Genomic DNA, 18566 nt, shown 5'->3' on the forward strand with positions numbered 1-18566 from the left:
CACCTTTCTGCCTCCGTAAAGTCCTGGGGGATTCTGGGTGGCAAAAAGCATGAAGCGAGGGTGAGCTTTAACAACTTCTTGTGTTTCTGTTATGAGCAATTCCCGGTTATCATCCAACAGTCTGTTCAATGCCTCTAGCACATCGGTAGGGGCCAAATTTAACTCATCTAAAATAATCCAATAGCCCTTTCTCATAGCATCAATAAGGACACCTTAGAGGAAGTAAACACTTGAGAATTAGTGCATGAATTAGTCCAAAGTTTAAAAAAAAAGTTACATACAAATCAACAAATCCTAGATGATTACATTTCAAAGCAAATTACTCTCCATAGCTAGTCATGTCCCCAAATAATTTGCGATGTTGAATATGAAGGAAGCATCATTTTCAATTAAAATACTTCCTTTTTATTTTGCACAGAGGGAGCTAGTAAGGCTGACAAATATATTACACTTCCAAATTCTTTTTTTTCCCCACAGTCTGATTTCATTTAAATCACCACATTCTTATATCTATTTTCAGTTTCCCTCTCTTCAATGCTTACCCCATTCTTTTGATTTCCTAGAAACTGAGTTAGTTCAACTGTACTCTTCAAAACTAGACCCTACTCCTATGTACAGCTGACAAGATTAGCGGGACCCAAAGGAGGCTAGAACCCTAAGCATCACCCCTTAACTATCATGTGGCTCAGGGAGAAAGAAAAACCAGCTATTACGGCAGATATCCCTGTGCCTCAGTTGGAAAGGATGATTACTTGAGGAAAGGGGTCTAAAAGAATGAACAGCTACACCATGGAACAGAATAGTAACCCTACCTTCTTTAAACACAAGCTTCCCTGAGGAGTCAGATGTGTAACAACCAATGTACTCCTGAATATCAGTGTGTTCATGGTTGTTAATACGCACACAGTGGTTACCAGTAGCTGCAGGCCAGCCACCGGATCAGGCTTGTTTTACCAACTGATGTCTCTCCCTGAATCAGCACTGGATAGGTTCTTTAAAAGATTAGCCAATAAAGCAATTAAAAAAAAAAAAAAAAAAAAAAGACAGAGAACAGAATTAAATCAAGCAGTGTTAAAAAAAAATGACTATAACATTTTTTATATACCTATGTACTACTAATGGAATGTTTCTTAAGCCCTGAAACATGTAAATAGTTCCTCAGAAACTACTGAGGAAAGTAACCCCAACCTCTCCTGCACTAGTGAGAAGCAGTAAGTGGGACTAGCTGTCACTCACTTAACAAACAATGGGTGATAAGCATTCAGCAGCAAAATAGTAAAAAGCAATCTTAAAGATGGGCTAAATAATCTGTATCCGTATTGGTCCTACCAAAGGTACATGAGAAACAATGTTTCGTGCTAGGGGAAAGAGACAATATTAACCTTAGAAGGTACTGTTCCCTCAGCCAATGAATAACAATAAAGCTCGAAAGCTAAGGAAGTGAAACTAGACTTTTGCCAATGCCTGTGCTGGTAAGACTCCAGAGCGGTGAGAGTAAAGGGCACACACCCTGCAGAGACCACTCGGACTATATCTCTCAGGTTCAGCTTGACAGAAGAGGTAAGGATGTACGTCTCATCTATTGTAGGTTCCTTGTCTCCCACTGAAATCCAGTAGCCTTCCACCTGGATAAGCCGACCCCCTTTTGGTTCCGGAATAGGCTGAAAGACACAAGAGTGAGAGAAATAACCCACAGTCCCATGACTACCATGGCATTCTTTCAGAGAGGGCTATAAAGTAGAAAAAGAATTGTCACCAAGAATGCTGCCCTGTTCTGGATGCTTTAAACATTAAAATCCATGGATGAATATGAAAATAAAATTACCTCGAGGAATGAGAAGAAAATGACATGCACTGGTTTTAAAATTTAGGTCGGGGTAGGTAGATTTGGGGGAAAACTTGAATGAAAATAATTTCTCAGATACTTTATGATTCAGTTCTCTTCTCTTGCCTACAAAAATTCACACTCTGATTTAGTATTTTGGTCAAAAACATGTATTTCATATAAACCATATTTACCAAAACAAAGGCGTGTGTTGTACTGACAGGTGCAGGAGGGTGGCTATGCATTATTACATTCTGGATCCCTTGAAACATATTAAAAATAAAAGCAACTCTCTCTCTATGTGTGTGTGTGTGTGTGTGTGTGTGTGTGTGTGTGTGTGTGTGTGTGTGTGTGTGTGTGTGTGTGTGTGTGTGTGTGTGTGTGTGTGTGTGTGTGTGTGTGTGTGTGTGTGTGTGTGTGTGTGTGATTTAGATAGAAAGGACTACCCATAGGGTTTAAATCTCCAAAGAGTAGAATTATTGGGAATTGTGTGTGTGTGTGTGTGTGTGTGTGTGTGTGTGTGTGTGTGTGTGTGTGTGTGTGATTTAGATAGAAAGGACTACCCATAGGGTTTAAATCTCCAAAGAGTAGAATTATTGGGAATTTTCACCATCTAAAATACCATCTAATGTTTTTACATTTTGTGGAACAAACCAATTACTTTTATAGTTAGAAACAGGTTTGGGGGGAAAAAAGAAAAGAAAAGAAAAGAAAAGAAAAAAAAAGCAAACAAAAAACCCCCCAAAGCTAAAAATTTTATATTTTAGTTTTTCATTTATGTAAGGTCAAAAAAAAAAAAAGAACCTACCTGTTTCAGCAGACTTTTAACATTGCCAGAGACAATGTGTTGACAAATGAGCTTCTGAACTATTGGATGTGATGCCCTGTCAAGTTGTGTTAAGAAACCCAAACAAAAGCCCTAGGGAAAAAAACACAAATGTACAGAATATTTATTATCCTTTTGTAATACCAGGCCAGGTTATTTCAGGAACAAAATTCAATCTCTTGGGTGATGCTGGTTCCCAGAACAACTTTTCAATGTGATCCGATGGTAGGAAGGGCCAGGGCAGCTGTGGTATGACATGGTCTGGGCTGACCTGGCTAAGTGGAAAGCACGTGCTGGACCCCGACTCCCCCTCCCTGTGGTGAGCCCATCCACCCAGCTCCCAACCAACACAGACTTCAGAAAGACCTCATAGAGAGAGCGTTGGATGCTGCCACATGGATTGGAGGCTGCAAATCGCAGGGCCCTACAGAGAGTCCGGAGGCTGTAGTGAGGTCTATGGCCGGTTCCATCCACCAATTTTGTCCCAGATTCTCTTCGCACAGCTGCGTAGAAACTACAAAGAGGATGCAGTTCAGATTTTATTAACTAGTAAGTATTATCATTTCACTGTTATTCTCATTTCTCTACATAAGGAACAAAAGTCATTTTTATAGATTAGACAGCCAAGCTTACATAAAATTTCCTAGAGCATCAAAAGCAGTAAAATGAAGTTTGTTCAATTTCCTTTAGGATGGAAAGAGTAGAGAGGTGAGAAATGTTTGATTCTCAAGGGAAAGACAGTGTGATATGAGAGGCCCTTAACAAGAATATACTGAATCCAAAAACAGGGTTCCAGAGTTGGCTTTAAAAAATCTGAGGGTCAAATGAAGTCCTTATGTAATCTACAATGGTGGTGGTAAAAAGCATACAGAAAACAAAAGTCATGGTGTTTTGAAAGTCTACACATATGGCTATGGAGCAACAATGACAACATGTTAAAAAGCATGACCATTACTGTTTTCATCATCACATACTTTAAAAGTCCAGAAGATGACAAGACGGCTGAAGTTTCAGACTGAAACATGATCAGATACCACATGACCAAATACAACCAAATGTGTCAGAGATGAAACCCAAGTTCTTGCCCAAATGGGATCTGGCTTGCCTCTCTGTCATCAACATTCTTTCTTTTGCAGAGAGAATGCACACTCTAGAAGTGGGTTTTTATGTATGGAACATGCACGTCTTGTACCATCAGCATTTAACAAGAGCCATACTGTTTCATCTCCAGCTTGCTGAATTTTAACACATATTTACTTTTTGTCCAAATAGTCTTGGCTAACAACAAGTGCTCTAATTTTAGAATGTGGTGTGATAAACCATTCCAAAGCATTCTGACAAATGCCTCCATGCCAAGCCTGTTTAAAAGACGGGCTCCAATCTTTATTTTCTAACTGCCATTTCGCTTTGTGTGTTATCTTTCTTCACTTATCACAGCTTAAAATTACAGCACCTATCTCCTTATTTATTATCTTCCCCTCTAGAATTAAAGATCTTCACCTCTAGGATTAAAGATCCATGAAGAGAACCAGGATTTTATCTGTTTTATTTATAGCTGTATTTCCAGGACCAGAGCAACTCAATAATCATTTGTATAAAAAATAACAAACTACAAAAAGCAAAGTAAAATCATAATATGATCCAATTTTTAAAACTTTACATATTATATATCTCTTTTTAGAAGGCACAGAGAAAATTAACTAAGTGATATGCCCACGATGATAGAATTAGTTTCTGACAGAGCCAGTACTAGAATCCAGGGTGTCTGTTATAAAGATTGCACCCTTCCACGTGGCATACAAAAAAAGAGCAAAGAGACTCAAAGCACCAAACTATATAACCACTTTATACTTCATTCAACTAAGTCCCTTATTAACTCTAAACCAGAGTCACTCAATTATATCCACCTTTTCCCCCTACATTCCACATAGCTAGTATACAAGTTACAAAAAATAAGATATCCAGACAGATCAAAATTCAAGCCATTTACAGCTCCTCGAGGGATTCAAACTCTAAGCTGTAAATATAGAAGTATTAGGAGATCGTTATTTAACTGTTTACATATTCTCATAGGTAGTGACTCATAAGCTCTCTATGTAGTTTCCTTAGGAAAATTCAAGGGAGTCCGTAAGGTTCCAACTTTAAAATAGAAATCTAAATAATCCTCCCATCAGTCTTCTGTAGTTAGAAGCAAAAAGAAGAAAAAATACATATGCATGAGGCACACATTTTTATATTCATTTTACATTTTATATTTTTATATTTTATAGAGGAAAAGTTTTGTAAAGAGAAATGAAAGAGAACCCACGTCATGATTCCTTGCACTGTGCTCTTGTTCACACTCAATCCTTTCAGATAATCCACAATAAGAATCTGTAAGTCTTCTTTACTTTCTAATTCTTCTACATAGAGTTCTGTGAACCTGTAAACAATAATTATTACATAATTACTATTTGGGGGAAGTTAATACAGCTAGTCCGACAATACAAAAATAGGGAACAGAAGAAGTTACGTAAACCCACTTTAACTGCTTTTAATATAAATAATAAAGGCCTTTCAACTTGAGATACAGATCGACCATAATGAAATAAAAGATGTTAACTGTTACTAAAAATCTACCATTATTACTTCTATGAAATAAAGTTGAACAGTTCTTGCAAAAACACTTACAAACAAAGACTTATTTATCCTCATTTTCAGGAGGTGTTTTGATCACAACTACATGTAACTAAAAGTACATGCAATAACAACAAAAAGGCCCCTTCACCATCCAAAATAAATAGCTGGAGCAAAGGAAAATACATACTTGTAGTTGATAAAATTTTCCTATGAAGCTTTTATTAACTTTTATAATGGGGGAGGAGATATAATACAATTTTAACACTAATTTAAAACTCAGAACTCAACAAAAGTTTACCAACAATAAACAAGGTCATTTACCAAATGCTACATACATCAAACACCTTGTTCATGTCAGTCACCTCTTCATGAAGAAAGCTGAAACTTAAACGTCCTTTTATAAATCATTAGCTTCATCCAAGGACTCTGTTCCTAAAATGCACTTACGCTCTTATGTGTTACACTGTTATACCATCATGTGAAGTTTTTCTAATAGCTAAAAGGGTATTTAAAGGAAGAACGATTATTGTCTTCAACAACATCCATGAGGCATTAAATGTCATACTAACAACCTAAAGGAAAAAAACTCCACTGTTCTGGAGTTGTCTGTATTCCTACAATCTACAAAAGGCAGAATATGACAAGTAAGATTCTTCTATCAGAGGTCAAGAAATTTCAAGTATTGTTATGAGGGTTGGTTATGTTAATATTACCAATCAATAAATAAAGAGAACTTAATTTTAAAAACTTCTCCAGGAATCAGGCCATGTCCTCTCACCTGTTTCTTATTCCTGGTGGGAGATTTCTTTTACCCACATCAGTTGCTGGATTCATACACGCAAATAAACGGAAGTCAGGATGGCGAACCAGTGGTTCTGTTAAGAGAAAACTATACATTTTCAACAACTTATAACAATAAGTGATCAGTGACAATTCCCAAGGGAAGACTACCTACGTCCACTGAACTCCAGGCTGAACAGCCCTGCCTCAAGGTTCAGCCAGATTACTCAGACCATCCTTGCCTTTTCTGAAGCCCCACTGAAATCAGTTTCTAGACCTATGTATACAACTTAATCTTATGCCACCATCCCCCATCTTTTAAGGTGTGGTTGTTCATGTTATTTATTCCACCACCTATTCACCAGCGTGTATTTTGTCACCAAGTATGCCTGTCTATTACGCACTGCCCAAATGTTTTGACAAATTGTCTTAGCCTCTGCATTCTCCACACCAAACAATGGAACTTTGCAGAAAATTAGTACCTATGGAATGAACAAACTGCATTGGGAGGCCCACGTAGTCCACCTAACCAAAAGAATCTCACTTTCAGGAGGCCAAAGGCCTCGTTATCAAGTCAAACCCTAAGGGGATCAAGTGTTACCTGTGTCTCCTCGATCCAGCAACACCAGGGAGCCAGAGGAGCCTTCAAGTAAACCACTCAGACATTCTAATGTTTCTGGAGCAGCCAGATTAATCTCATCCAGCAAGATCCACTCTCCTTTCTTTACAGCCTGAGCTAATGCACCCTAGAAGATAAAGTAAAATATTAAGGATCCAATTCAAATATAGACACATTCACCAAGAGCAATTACGTAAGCAGGGTTAGAAACAGAGCAAAGTCAAACCTCTCCTACTTGACTGAGTTTACACCTTAATGCCAAGTGGCTGCCAGAGCTAAGGCCAAGTTAATTTTTAAAAATTGTCCAGAAAGGTCAAGAGAATAAATATGTTGGAGCCTGACAGTGAGATGCAATAAACTAGATCAACTCATTATATGGATGGTAAACAATAAGTTAAAATGTATTCAGATGTTTAAAGGTACCCAAGTGGTTATTAAAAGTACCCAAAATAAATACAGGGTTAGGCTATGAGCATACCAAGATCAGAGAAATGACTAAATCAAGAGTGTGTAGTGATTGCAATACACAACCCTTCACAGTTGCTGAAGAATATCAAAACAAATCTTTCTTCATCTCCACTCTACTGTTTTTATCTCTTCAAGTTCTATCTCCTAAACAATGAAAAATAAACCTTACTGTCTGCTCAAATAACATCACATCAGAAACCAAAATGCTCTATTATTAAATTCCACTATAACTTTTGTTTTCATGATGATCCTAACAAAGAATCTTCTACAAATTTAATTGAAAAAAAAAAAACAGAGCAAACATATTAAACTCTAGTGTAAATGTCAAGTCATGAAATAGGTATAAATTCTATTTTGAGAGCACTTGACATTTTCATTGGTTATTTTACAAACAATCATATTAAGATTAAGCACTGATGACTAAATTTTCCACACCAGTGAATAAATGGTTGGAAGACCTTCTCTCTTACTAAAATACCATGTCAAGTAAGACTCCTACCCCTCCTTTAGGGTGTGGTCTATAGGGTATCACAGAAACAATCTTCCTTAATAAAAATACAAAAAGCTTCAGTCATAAAGAGTTAATTAAGCTGATCCTACATGGTCATAGGACAGAAAACAGTGGAGCTACCCATGTACTAGAATAAAAGATGTAGCCCAACATGAATGGATCCAAATATCCCTCTCAACCTCTATCTCTCTGTGTCTCTGTCTCTGTCTCTCAAAAACACACACACACACAAACACACACACACACGGGCTTTGAAACAATAAAGAATTCATTTGTCCTCAATTGCATCTTTAATAATAATAATAACAGTGCTCATCAAGACTTTATAATTTGTATAAAGGACTTTTAAAAAAATCTTCCCCCCAAAGAATTGTATCATTAAGTGTTTATTAACTCTTAAGCAACAAACCCTAAAACATCAACATGAAGAGAATACAAAACAGTAGCCTCCTTAAACTTGCATTCTGCATCAAATCAATATTCCTTAAGCTAAACAACCAAAGCAAAATACCTCTACAAATGCGAACAATAAGGCATTTTCAGTCATTTTCATCTGTTGTTGTGCATGGTTGAGCCTAAGACCAAATGCTTCCCACTTCTCTTTTAGTAGTGACCCTAAAAAAGAATAAAGACAAGAATTTAACACACATTTTGAGTTGTAATAAATATGACTTAAAAACACACACAATTAACAAAACACACATAAATCACATCCTAGAAGTATAAATAAGTCCAAACGCTTACATAATGCCAACTATGTGCCAGCCACTACACTACCCAGTTTATTTATCTGCGTATGTATTGGTTAACCCATTTATCCTCACAAAAACCCTTTGAAGTAGGTACTCCTATTCCCATTTAATAGATGAGGAAGCAGAGAAGATGACTAAGCTGCCAAAAGCCCCATTCAGTGTGGAATCCAGTTTCTGGGAACTAACCTCTTCTATGCATACGTGACTTACTGCGCATTGAGCGGTGCTTGTACCTCAACAGCACCAAGCATCTGTCTTTATGGAAATCACGCCGACAGAATCACGGGAGCAGCTACACTTCAAAACTAGTCTCCTGTGCACTAAGTCCTAGAAAGCACTAACTTGTACTGCTTTATTCTTCCCCTAAACTCTTCTCCTAATTTTGCCAACTTAGCCCCAGCCTCATGTCTTCCCACCAGCAACCAGGGTCACATTCTTACCAGTTTCACTCTCTTTTCCATCCTTGTTGACAGCCGACTTGTGCACATGCTGCATTAATCTGAGGAGATCATGCCACCGTTTCTGCCTGTAACAGGTCTGAATGTGTCCCAAAAATGTAAAGTTTTGCTTCTTGGAAAATGTCAGAGCAAAGAGTTCCTCAAATGCCTCCCGTAAGGGTAGCCAAATAAGCTTATGGTCCACTGGTTTGTAACTGAAACAAAAGGTAAGTAAGTGATTCACAGACTTCTGAGCTGACTGGAACTGGAAAGCATGCCTTAGAAGATAGCAATAGGTCTGAGATTTCACCTAATGAAAATCAGAAATAATACCAAAATACTTAAAAATCTATGTTAAAGTTTTAAATTATAATCTATTTTCTCTACTCCAAGTGCTTAAAGGGCTTATGCTAAAGGTAAAAACTAGTATTAGATAAACAAGTTATGAAAAAATTTGAAATTCCAAACTGGGCAGTGAAAGGCATGTCATTATTTTACTCACATGTTTAAATAAACAACATGTACGCTTAATGACAAACCATATTTTATTAAGATTGACCAAAACATTTTCAGGATATTTTAGAAGAAAAACATAGCATCTGAAATTGATTTACTTAAGCAAAGTGAACTCAGCTCATGTCCTGTCAATTGAAGGGGGAGAGTATTGCTCCTAAAGAGACTGAAAATTGGGGGAGAGAGCAACAAAAAAATCTTAGACATTACAACGGTTTGTGGCCCTCCAAGGCTCAACTTTTAATTTCTTAGTATTTAAATTACCTCTTATTCCTTAGCATTTAATTCCACTAGTTGAGGAGCTATGGAATTCATTTAAATTAAATTTTAATTTAATATCAGGGTAGAGAGGTTAGTAATGAAAAGTCAAGAAATGCTGCTCTAGCTAGAAGGTAAGCTGCCTTAGCAACACTAATTGTTTCTAGAAAATATCAAGTATACAATTTTCTGTAGCCTAGGATACAAAATATTACAATTCAAGGATGATAACATAAATTTTATTTCCAAGAAAAATAACTTAAGTTGAGAACTGAAACAATTCCAAAATACAATCAAGCACAATTAGAGAACTCACGGATACTATTTACTCACTGGCCTATGAGGGGGAACAACGAGATGAGTGAAACCCAACATCTTACTACTGAGCATATACACAGAAGAGTCTGATTCCGGACAGAAAAAGTAAGAGAACTTCAAACCCATTTCAAATCCATAGTAAGCAATAACCATTAATTAATAAAGACATTTCTTTAATTCATGTACTCAACCAAGATTTGCTGAGCACCTGCTGGTTGTGAGGCACTGTGTAAGCAAGACCCACCAGGTCCTGCCCCTCTGTGGCTTACCATCTAACTAGAGACAATAAAGAAACACTCCTACTATAAAATATCAAGTAGTAAGTGTTAAAACTACAGATCAAGTGAAAGGAGAGTGGGGGAAGGCAGTATTGGCAATTTGGTGTGATAATCAGAAAAGGCTGTGTTAAAGACGGAAATTTCAAGAAAATCAGACAAGGAAGGGTTTAGCTAAGGCAGTATCCGTGGGCGGCAGCGGAGGCCAGAGGGAACAGCAGCATCGGGTGCAGCACGGAGGGGAGCGTGGCCGGAGCTCAGCAGCAGAGCTGAAGGAAGGAGACCAGTCAGAAAAGTGTCCCAGCCAGGTTATGAAGGGCCTGACCGCCACAACAACGCCTTTGGAGGATATGCCATGCAACTGAGAAGTCAGTGGGAGGATCTGAGGAAGGCAGTGATGTGATCGATTATACTTTAAAGGGATCATTGTGGGGGAGGGTATAGCTCAAGTGGTAGAGCACTTGCCTAGTATGCATAAGGTCCTGGGTTCAATCCCCAGTACCTCCTCTGAAAATAAATAAACAAATCTAATCACCACACACACACACACACACACACACACAAATATTAAAAAGATCACTGTAAGTACTAAATAGAAGAGAGACTGTGTGGAGGGTAGGAGCAGAGCAAAGATGAGAGACCCCTGCACTGGACCAGACAAAAGATGATGAACTAGAATGGCAACAGAAGTGGTAAGAAATTCAACAAAATACACATGTTATTTAAATAAAATTGCTAGTCTTAAAGATGACAGAATAAATGGGATCCAAAGCTAAGTGGGGCAACAGAGTAATGATTAAGAATGCAGATGCTCAGGACAGACTGCCTGGGTCCAAATCATGGACTAGCCATTACCCTGAACAAGGCACTTAATCCCAAGAGCCTCATTTCTCTTTTGTGTAAATGGTGAAAATTAACAGGTTTTTAAAAAGGCTGAGTGAACACAGATAAAGGACTCAAAATAGTGACTGGCACAGGAGTGCCATTTAAAAGTTACCTGTTATAATTATTACCACTAGTAACTGGCTCAGTATATCTAATTCATGAAAGAAATAGCTTTATAGTTCAAATCAGACTGAGCTCCTTAAGAAAAAAGTTTGTTTATTTAAAGCTGAAAGCGTAGTAGCTGGAACAGTTAAGTCAATATGTTTCAAGTGATGAAAAAATGAACAAACATACATACACATTTCAAAAAAGAAAAAAATAAACTGTAACACAAATACTCAATGGGAACCACTCTGACAAGGGGAGAACTGGTGACTCAAACTATAAACCATTATAGAGCAGGGTTTTCAAGGTGTCTTGTGCAGAGAAAAGATGCCCCAGGAGAAACCTAAAGGCCAAGGGGGTGGGGGCGGGGGCAGGGTCTAGAACACCTGGCCCTCCTGGAGATTAACTTGGGGTCTCTGTTACATACACAGAGACCACATACATACAGGAGTTCACTTGAAAATGGCTAAACTAAAAGAAAATTTTCTAATACGTGAAAGATTATGAAGTACAAGAGACATAAAACAGTGCATGTTGAGTAACTGAAAAGATAACACCTCATTTCATTTGGGGTCAGGATTCAGAGTTTTAGAGCATGCACTTCTGCCCTACTATCTTCCGTTCCCATGTGTGGCTTTAAGGAGGACACAGGTTGGCTGTTTTATTTCTATGAGATCTTTAATTTTCCTCCCATTTTTTTCTTTCCCTCATTGTCAACTTCTCCAAGGGTCCTTCCCTTTCTCCACACATTTGTTTTTTCCTCAGAGGCTGCCCCTCCCAATCCTTGTTCCTGTAGTCAGTGCTGTGAATCTGTGTTCTGTGCTTTGCCATTTAGCGCTAGACTTTCTGGAATGATTTTATCTGCTTCATCCAAGTCCTCTGTATCCTCTACTCTTTCCTATAGTCTCATAACTCTCTCTACCCCAACTCCGTTGGAATATGATTCAGTTCTCTACACACAAATAATATGAAGGTTTATGTGCTGTCTACCAGAAATCTACCTTAAATAGAAAGACCAAAATGTGTTTAAACAAGGAAAAAAGATATACCACACTAACACTAATCAAAAAATAAGAGGGTTTGTATGCGAACAAAGATCAGAAGGCAAGCTACGGTGATGAAGTTTAAGACTGATGGCCCTGAAGGCCTTACTTTTATAAACTGTATTCATACTACACTTTATAATAATTAAATTAATCCTTAATAATAATTTAAAGAAAAATCTAAAGGTTTGCAAAGCAGACCAATTAGGACTACAGATTTCTTTCATTATCTTTTACCATAGTATTTGATAAATGCAAAATATCTTTATTATGAATTACAAAACATGACAAGTTTCACAGTTAGATGAAACAAACCACAAATCCCCAAGTTAGAAATATTACCCCTCTCTACCCATCTCCCTGCCTACTCCTTTCTTTTCCACTCCTTTGCCTTTTAAAAATCATTTCTGGTCTTTCCATTTTATATACAAGGATTCTTAAGCAAGGGAGTCATTCATACATCTACATACATTATATATCAAAAGATGTGATTTACACCACTTCCAGTAATACAAAAGGATAGAAAACAAAAATTGAAGCATATGTAAGTTTTCTTTTGATAACCAATGCTAGGAGGCTAACCTACTAACAAGGAAAAATGGATATATATTCTTTTCACCACGTTGACACCAAAACAAAATTCTAGTTATCATATCTGATTCCAATCTTTTTGTATTATTGATTGCATCAGGGCACAATGTGTACTCACTACATTTAAAACTACTTACAGTGGCTAACATAACACTACAAATTCTTAGAAGAGACAGATCCAGTCCATGTTCATTTAGTACAACATTAATGCCATTTGTGTTAGGAATACTTAATCATAGGATATTACTGAAGATATATATAGATACAGAATAGAGGGAAATGCATAGCAGAATAGACAAGCCCCATAAAATAACAAATTTCATATATTAGTAAGAACACATTATCAAGTACCACAGTGAGGGAATGGGGAGATTGTCAATTAACTGTACAGAAGTAAAATTAAAAAAAAAAAAAGGTGGAAAGATCACTGGGGAAAAATAAAGTAGAAGAATTAGAGTAAGAGATGTAAGCCTCAGCTCGTGGATTTTAATACAGAATATAAATGTAAACACATAGTGATATGTGTAGAGCAGACGCTAAGTAATGGGTTGACAGGGTAAGAAAATGAGAAGCACCAAAGGAAGCAGGTTTCCAAAGTAGCACTCCATCCAGAGCAGGAGGGGATGCGAGACAAAGAAAAGAGTGGAAATAAAAATAATGCTATAGCATGATGTGACCCTCAAAAAAAAAAAGAGTAAATAAAGAACTTTAAGGCAAATGCCATAAAGAGCAAAAAGGACAATAAATTCTATTGTTTTACACTTTTAAGAATTTTTATAAGCAACTGTTTGTAGAGTTAATGGGATCGATCCCAGTACCGCTCAACGTAAGGTATGCCAACGGCATCCATCAGTTTTACAGCCTTCAGCACAGACTAATTGTTCATGAAACTAACATAATTCAAAAACACCAATAAGGAACAAGTGCATTTTAATGACCACAGTGGAGTCCCATGAGCAAGTCCCATTTAACCAAGTAGAGGCAACTTAATCAGTAATTCAACAGTAATCAGACTGCAGCAGAGTCTAGCTTGAAGGCAGTGTGACTCCAGAACACATGCTTCAGATCATGACTGTACACACAAATATTAGTTGATAACATACTTGCTTTCTTGTTTTCCTCCCCTCCCAGCATGATCTTTGAGAGCAAGAATGTCAAATGTTCTTTAAAAGGAAGAGAAGCATCTACCCGCCCAAGAGCTCCTTAATAAATTCTGATAAATACTCTGCTGGGGTGGGGATAAGGGAGCAATTCTTTGAATATTTTTCCAAGGCTAGTTTTGAGCTTTATAGGAAAACAGTATTTCTCACCTCAAGCCCTGAGCACAGAAATAAGAAGAAAAAAAATTTAAATCCACACTTACCCTCCAAGCAAGTCTGCAGTGTCACTTTGTTGATTCATATTGACAACCCTCAAACGGTGGCCTTTAATAAAGAAAGGGCAAAAGGGTTACTCTGAAAATGTAAAGACTGAAAACGTCCAGTATGACCCTTAAGGATGTGAGGACATGACATAGGGTAAATCTTTAAATGTGCATTTCCTCTGACCCTCTCATTTTACGTTCAGAAATCTTAACTATTTAAAATTTTCACCTAACCCAGAGAAATATGTAAAAGAAGATTCACTGTGTATTATTGCTCCAGCATCAGATAACTGAAAATAACAAAAAAAAATTGTTCAATAAATCAATGTCTATGATTTATTTGGTAATAAATAAAAATAAATATCCAGCGTGGAATTATTATTAAGCCATCAGTATAGGAATGAGGTCATTCTGTTTTTAAAGATGTCCAGTTTGCTTAACTAAATGCAATACACGCAGTATGAATCTCGTTTGTTTTAAAACAAAGACATATCTGTATGTATTTGCAGGCCACAGATTAGAACTAAGAAAAGTTGATACCAATCTGTTAACAGTGGTTATTTCCAGGGGGAAAGATCACATTATTTCCAAGGAAAAAATTTCCAGTGCTTCTCTCCAGGGGAAATGGAGTAGTGGCACTTTTTAAACTCCAGCATTCTTTGGACTTTCTATTTTTTAAAAAAGTCGGTCAATGTGAAATGTTTACTGTCTGGGGGCAGGGTGCTTCCCCTCTAGGAGTTACCTGTAATGTGAGCCAAGTACTGGACAGTGGAGGTTTTGCCAGTCCCGGTCTCTCCCACCAGCAACACGGGCTCCCCTTTGCTGACGCACACAGCAAGCTGTTCAATAAGAACGGAGGATGGCCTCGTAGCAGCAAAGGTAAGCTTCTCCCTGGAAAGGGGAATACTGTTGCTTTGAAGAGGTGGATTTTCCAGACTTAACAAATAAGAGCAAGAACACAACTGAGCAAACTACTATATATAAAATAAACAACAAGGTCCTACTATATAACTCAATATCTTGTAATAACCTATAATGGAAAAGAATGAAAAAGAATAGATAAGTATGTATAACTGAATCACTTTCTTGTATAGCTGAAACTAACACATTGTAAATCAACTATACTTCAATTAAAAAAAAACCCTGAAACAAAAATAAAGTACTTCTTTAAAAAAAACAAAGTGATATCTTCATGCTATAACAGATGTTCTTTCTTTCAACATAACGAATTACAGAATTCGCTCATTCTATAGACATGGAGCATTTACGAACCTGGTTACTTTACGAGGCTCTGGAGATTCAAAACATCGAGGTAAGACATTATATCACTTATGTCATCTTGGGTAAATTACTTAACCTCTCTTAGTCTCAGTTTCCTAACTTATAAAATCTGGATAATAATAGTTCCTAATTGTAGTGAGTTGAATAGTCTTCCCCCAAAATTCATGTCCACCCAGAAACTGATTTTGACCTTATTTGGAAAAAAAAATAAGAATAATAAAATCATATCATACTGGATTTAAGAGTAAGTCTTAAATCCAATGGCTGGTATCCTTACAAAGAAAGAGAAATTTAGAGACACAAAGAAATACACACAGGGGAAAAAGGCCATGTGACAATGAAGTCAGAGATTGGAGTGACATAGCTACCAAGCAAGGAACATGAATGACTGCTGGGAGCCATCAAAAGCCAGGAAGACGTAGGGCCTTCGGAGGGAGTGTGGCCTTGCCAACACCTAGATTTCAGCCTTCTAGCCTCCAGAACTGAGATTAAATGTCTACTGTTCTAGGCCATCAAGTTGATGGTATTTGTCATAAGAGCCCTAGGACACTGACACACGTGTTAATTCACAGAATTTCTATAACCACTACATGAGAAAACATATGCAAAAAAGCCCTTCGCACAACAGGCATACGGTAAGTATTTAACGAATGATGTCCAGATCTCAGAATCTTACCTAATTCCAGCCTTCAAGGAATTAATAGGACCTAGCCTGTTAGGACCTGGCCTGACTTCTGGGTGAGGCTTACTTTGCTAAAAATGCTACAAAGAATAACACTGAAGATATACCTTTGGTTAGTCCCAAGTCTCTAACATCCTCATTGCCTCCCACTATTAACACCCAGCTTCAGAGAACACACTGCGGGAAGTCACTGCTCCTTACCATCCAGCACGCTGGAGAGATCTCAGTTCAGATATGTCTTGTGCTTACAGCTAGGGGACTGGACTAGACGTTCCTGCCATAGAGTTCCCAACAGTCCCAGTGCTCAGGTAAATTCAGAGCCCTCTTTACCTCTGTATGTGGACAGCCTCATTTTGTTTCCGAAGAAGCCGCACTCGACCCACTTGCACATCTAACTCATTGATCACAATTTCTGGTTTATAAAGTTGACAGAAGAATTCAGCCTATGGGAAGGAAAGATTTTACTGGAATAAAATTCTATATACTCTTCAAACACTTCCACACCCATAAAGCTCACTGTGTCTCTCTAACATGCCTTCTACTAAGAAGCACTTTCTACTTACTTCCAAGATAGGCAAGTTAGCTCCTAATTACATTAAAAAAAATTCTCCAAGTTTCTAATATATTTTTAAAAACACTGATTTTGAACGACTCCCTGTAACAGTATTTTTTATTACTTCAAGTAAGCTTATATCTACCTATATGTAAAATGAACATAATGAACCAAAAGCTTTACTCCTAAAAGATACGAAAAAAAAATCAAAGTAATTTTTCTTCAGCTATGCTTTCTTCTGCTTTAAATTTCTAACACAATGCAGGAAACAGTGACTTGAATAAGCTATGATATATCTGACAACTGCCAAAGCAGAAAGAGAAGGTGTGACAGACAGGCCAGGGCACCTACCCAAAAGCCTTGTCCTTATCACTAACCCGAAGTATGCAGATTCTCTTCAGGGTTTGGGGCAGGAGTGAAAGGGGTAAACTGCTCAGGGAAGGTGAGCCCCTCTTCAACCAAACAGGTTGAATATTGATCAATCTAAGCCAACTGTGGTAGTTTCACTTCTCTTGTCTACTGTAATTATTGTTTAAGCCCCCTTTTGTAGGCATTCTGTTACCTGCAGCCAAAATCATCCCCACAGTTTCAGAAGCCTAAGGAACACCTCTAACCATCTCAGTTCCTGACATGTGGCTTTTTAGAGTCAAGATGCATTTGGGAACACCAGACATCTGCCTCAAGATGGGCCCCACACATTTCTCCAACCACCAACACCACTGCTGAAAGGTTCTCTCCTCCAAAAATACATCTTTTGATATAAAACAGGAAGGGCAAAATATTAACAGTATCAACAAGGAACCTGAGTAATGGGTATACAGGTGTTCATTGGTACTTTTCAACTTTTTTGATTGAAGATAATAATTATAAGAAGTTGGAAAAAATCGAACCACGCACAAAACTATACTCAAAGGTGTTACTAAGACATGGTTCCAGTCCTGAGTCCGCAACCTACAGAATAACATGCTCATTAAAACACTGGAGAATAAGGCATGAGTGAGATAAAGGATGCAAGGAAGCTCATTTTAAGAATGTGGAACGCAAGGAGAACCACCATCTAGGAGGCAGTGAGGGCTTTATGCCCTTGAGGGGCAGCAGTGAAACTACCGACTTTGACAGAGGAGGCTGTTACTCGTAAAAGCTGTTTCAGGTAAGAAACAGAGACCATCAAGTAAGCTAAATATCCCAGACTCCTTTCAAGAGGGAAGTAAAAATAGCACCACATACCTTTTTCTTGGAAATGTTCAATTTGCTTCCAATGACTTCTGCCATTTTCAGTTTGCTTGTATGCTTAGAAAGCATTGCTGTGAAACAGTCCAAAGCCTATTAAAATAACCAAGGTAAACACCAACTGACTTTTAAAATAATACATTATTAACAGAGCATCATTATCCAGCCCACAAAAGGGAGGAACATAAAATCCGGCAGGACCATTTCTGCAAGACCAAGGAAAGTACAACTAAAGTACCAACCCTAAACTCAAGGACCTTATCATAACAGAGGGCACAAAAAAAATGTGGAGGTTTTACTATCAAAATACTGGTTAATTAGAAACACACACAGAAGCCCCTCGGTTTGCAAATCCAAAATTCAGGCAAAAATAGCAATTCGCATTAATCTTTGGGTATATGGTTCTGTCGGGGAAAATGACTCTCAGAAAGTGGAGGTAACACCAAAAGATCACTTTCTAACTGTAAAGGGAAACTCTTGATGTGCAATAAAGGGATCACAGTGTCATTATCCTAACCCAGTACTTAATCTTAGCAGCTACTGATAGGCCAACAAGATACATGTCTCCCACCAGAATGAAATATAAGGTACATATCACCTCCAAAAATGGATTCTACCTCCAAAAAGCTGAA

The 18566-nt window shown here is 37.6% G+C and overlaps 1 protein-coding gene across 1 annotated transcript in view; it reads right to left on the minus strand.

Annotated features, from left to right (window-relative positions):
* The window catches only part of MDN1 (midasin AAA ATPase 1), a 140194-nt gene that overhangs the window by 88400 nt on the left and 33228 nt on the right, over nucleotides 1-18566 (minus strand). The window contains 15 exon segments of the mRNA XM_032484597.1: nucleotides 4-212; nucleotides 813-924; nucleotides 926-992; nucleotides 1510-1661; nucleotides 2634-2744; nucleotides 3018-3165; nucleotides 4960-5073; nucleotides 6049-6145; nucleotides 6652-6796; nucleotides 8160-8263; nucleotides 8841-9052; nucleotides 14189-14249; nucleotides 14931-15079; nucleotides 16482-16594; nucleotides 17932-18027. Of these exon segments, the coding sequence (XP_032340488.1) occupies nucleotides 4-212; nucleotides 813-924; nucleotides 926-992; nucleotides 1510-1661; nucleotides 2634-2744; nucleotides 3018-3165; nucleotides 4960-5073; nucleotides 6049-6145; nucleotides 6652-6796; nucleotides 8160-8263; nucleotides 8841-9052; nucleotides 14189-14249; nucleotides 14931-15079; nucleotides 16482-16594; nucleotides 17932-18027 (1890 nt within the window).

Source organism: Camelus ferus, chromosome 8 (genome assembly GCF_009834535.1).
Source record: "Camelus ferus isolate YT-003-E chromosome 8, BCGSAC_Cfer_1.0, whole genome shotgun sequence".
Taxonomy (NCBI): domain Eukaryota; kingdom Metazoa; phylum Chordata; class Mammalia; order Artiodactyla; family Camelidae; genus Camelus; species Camelus ferus.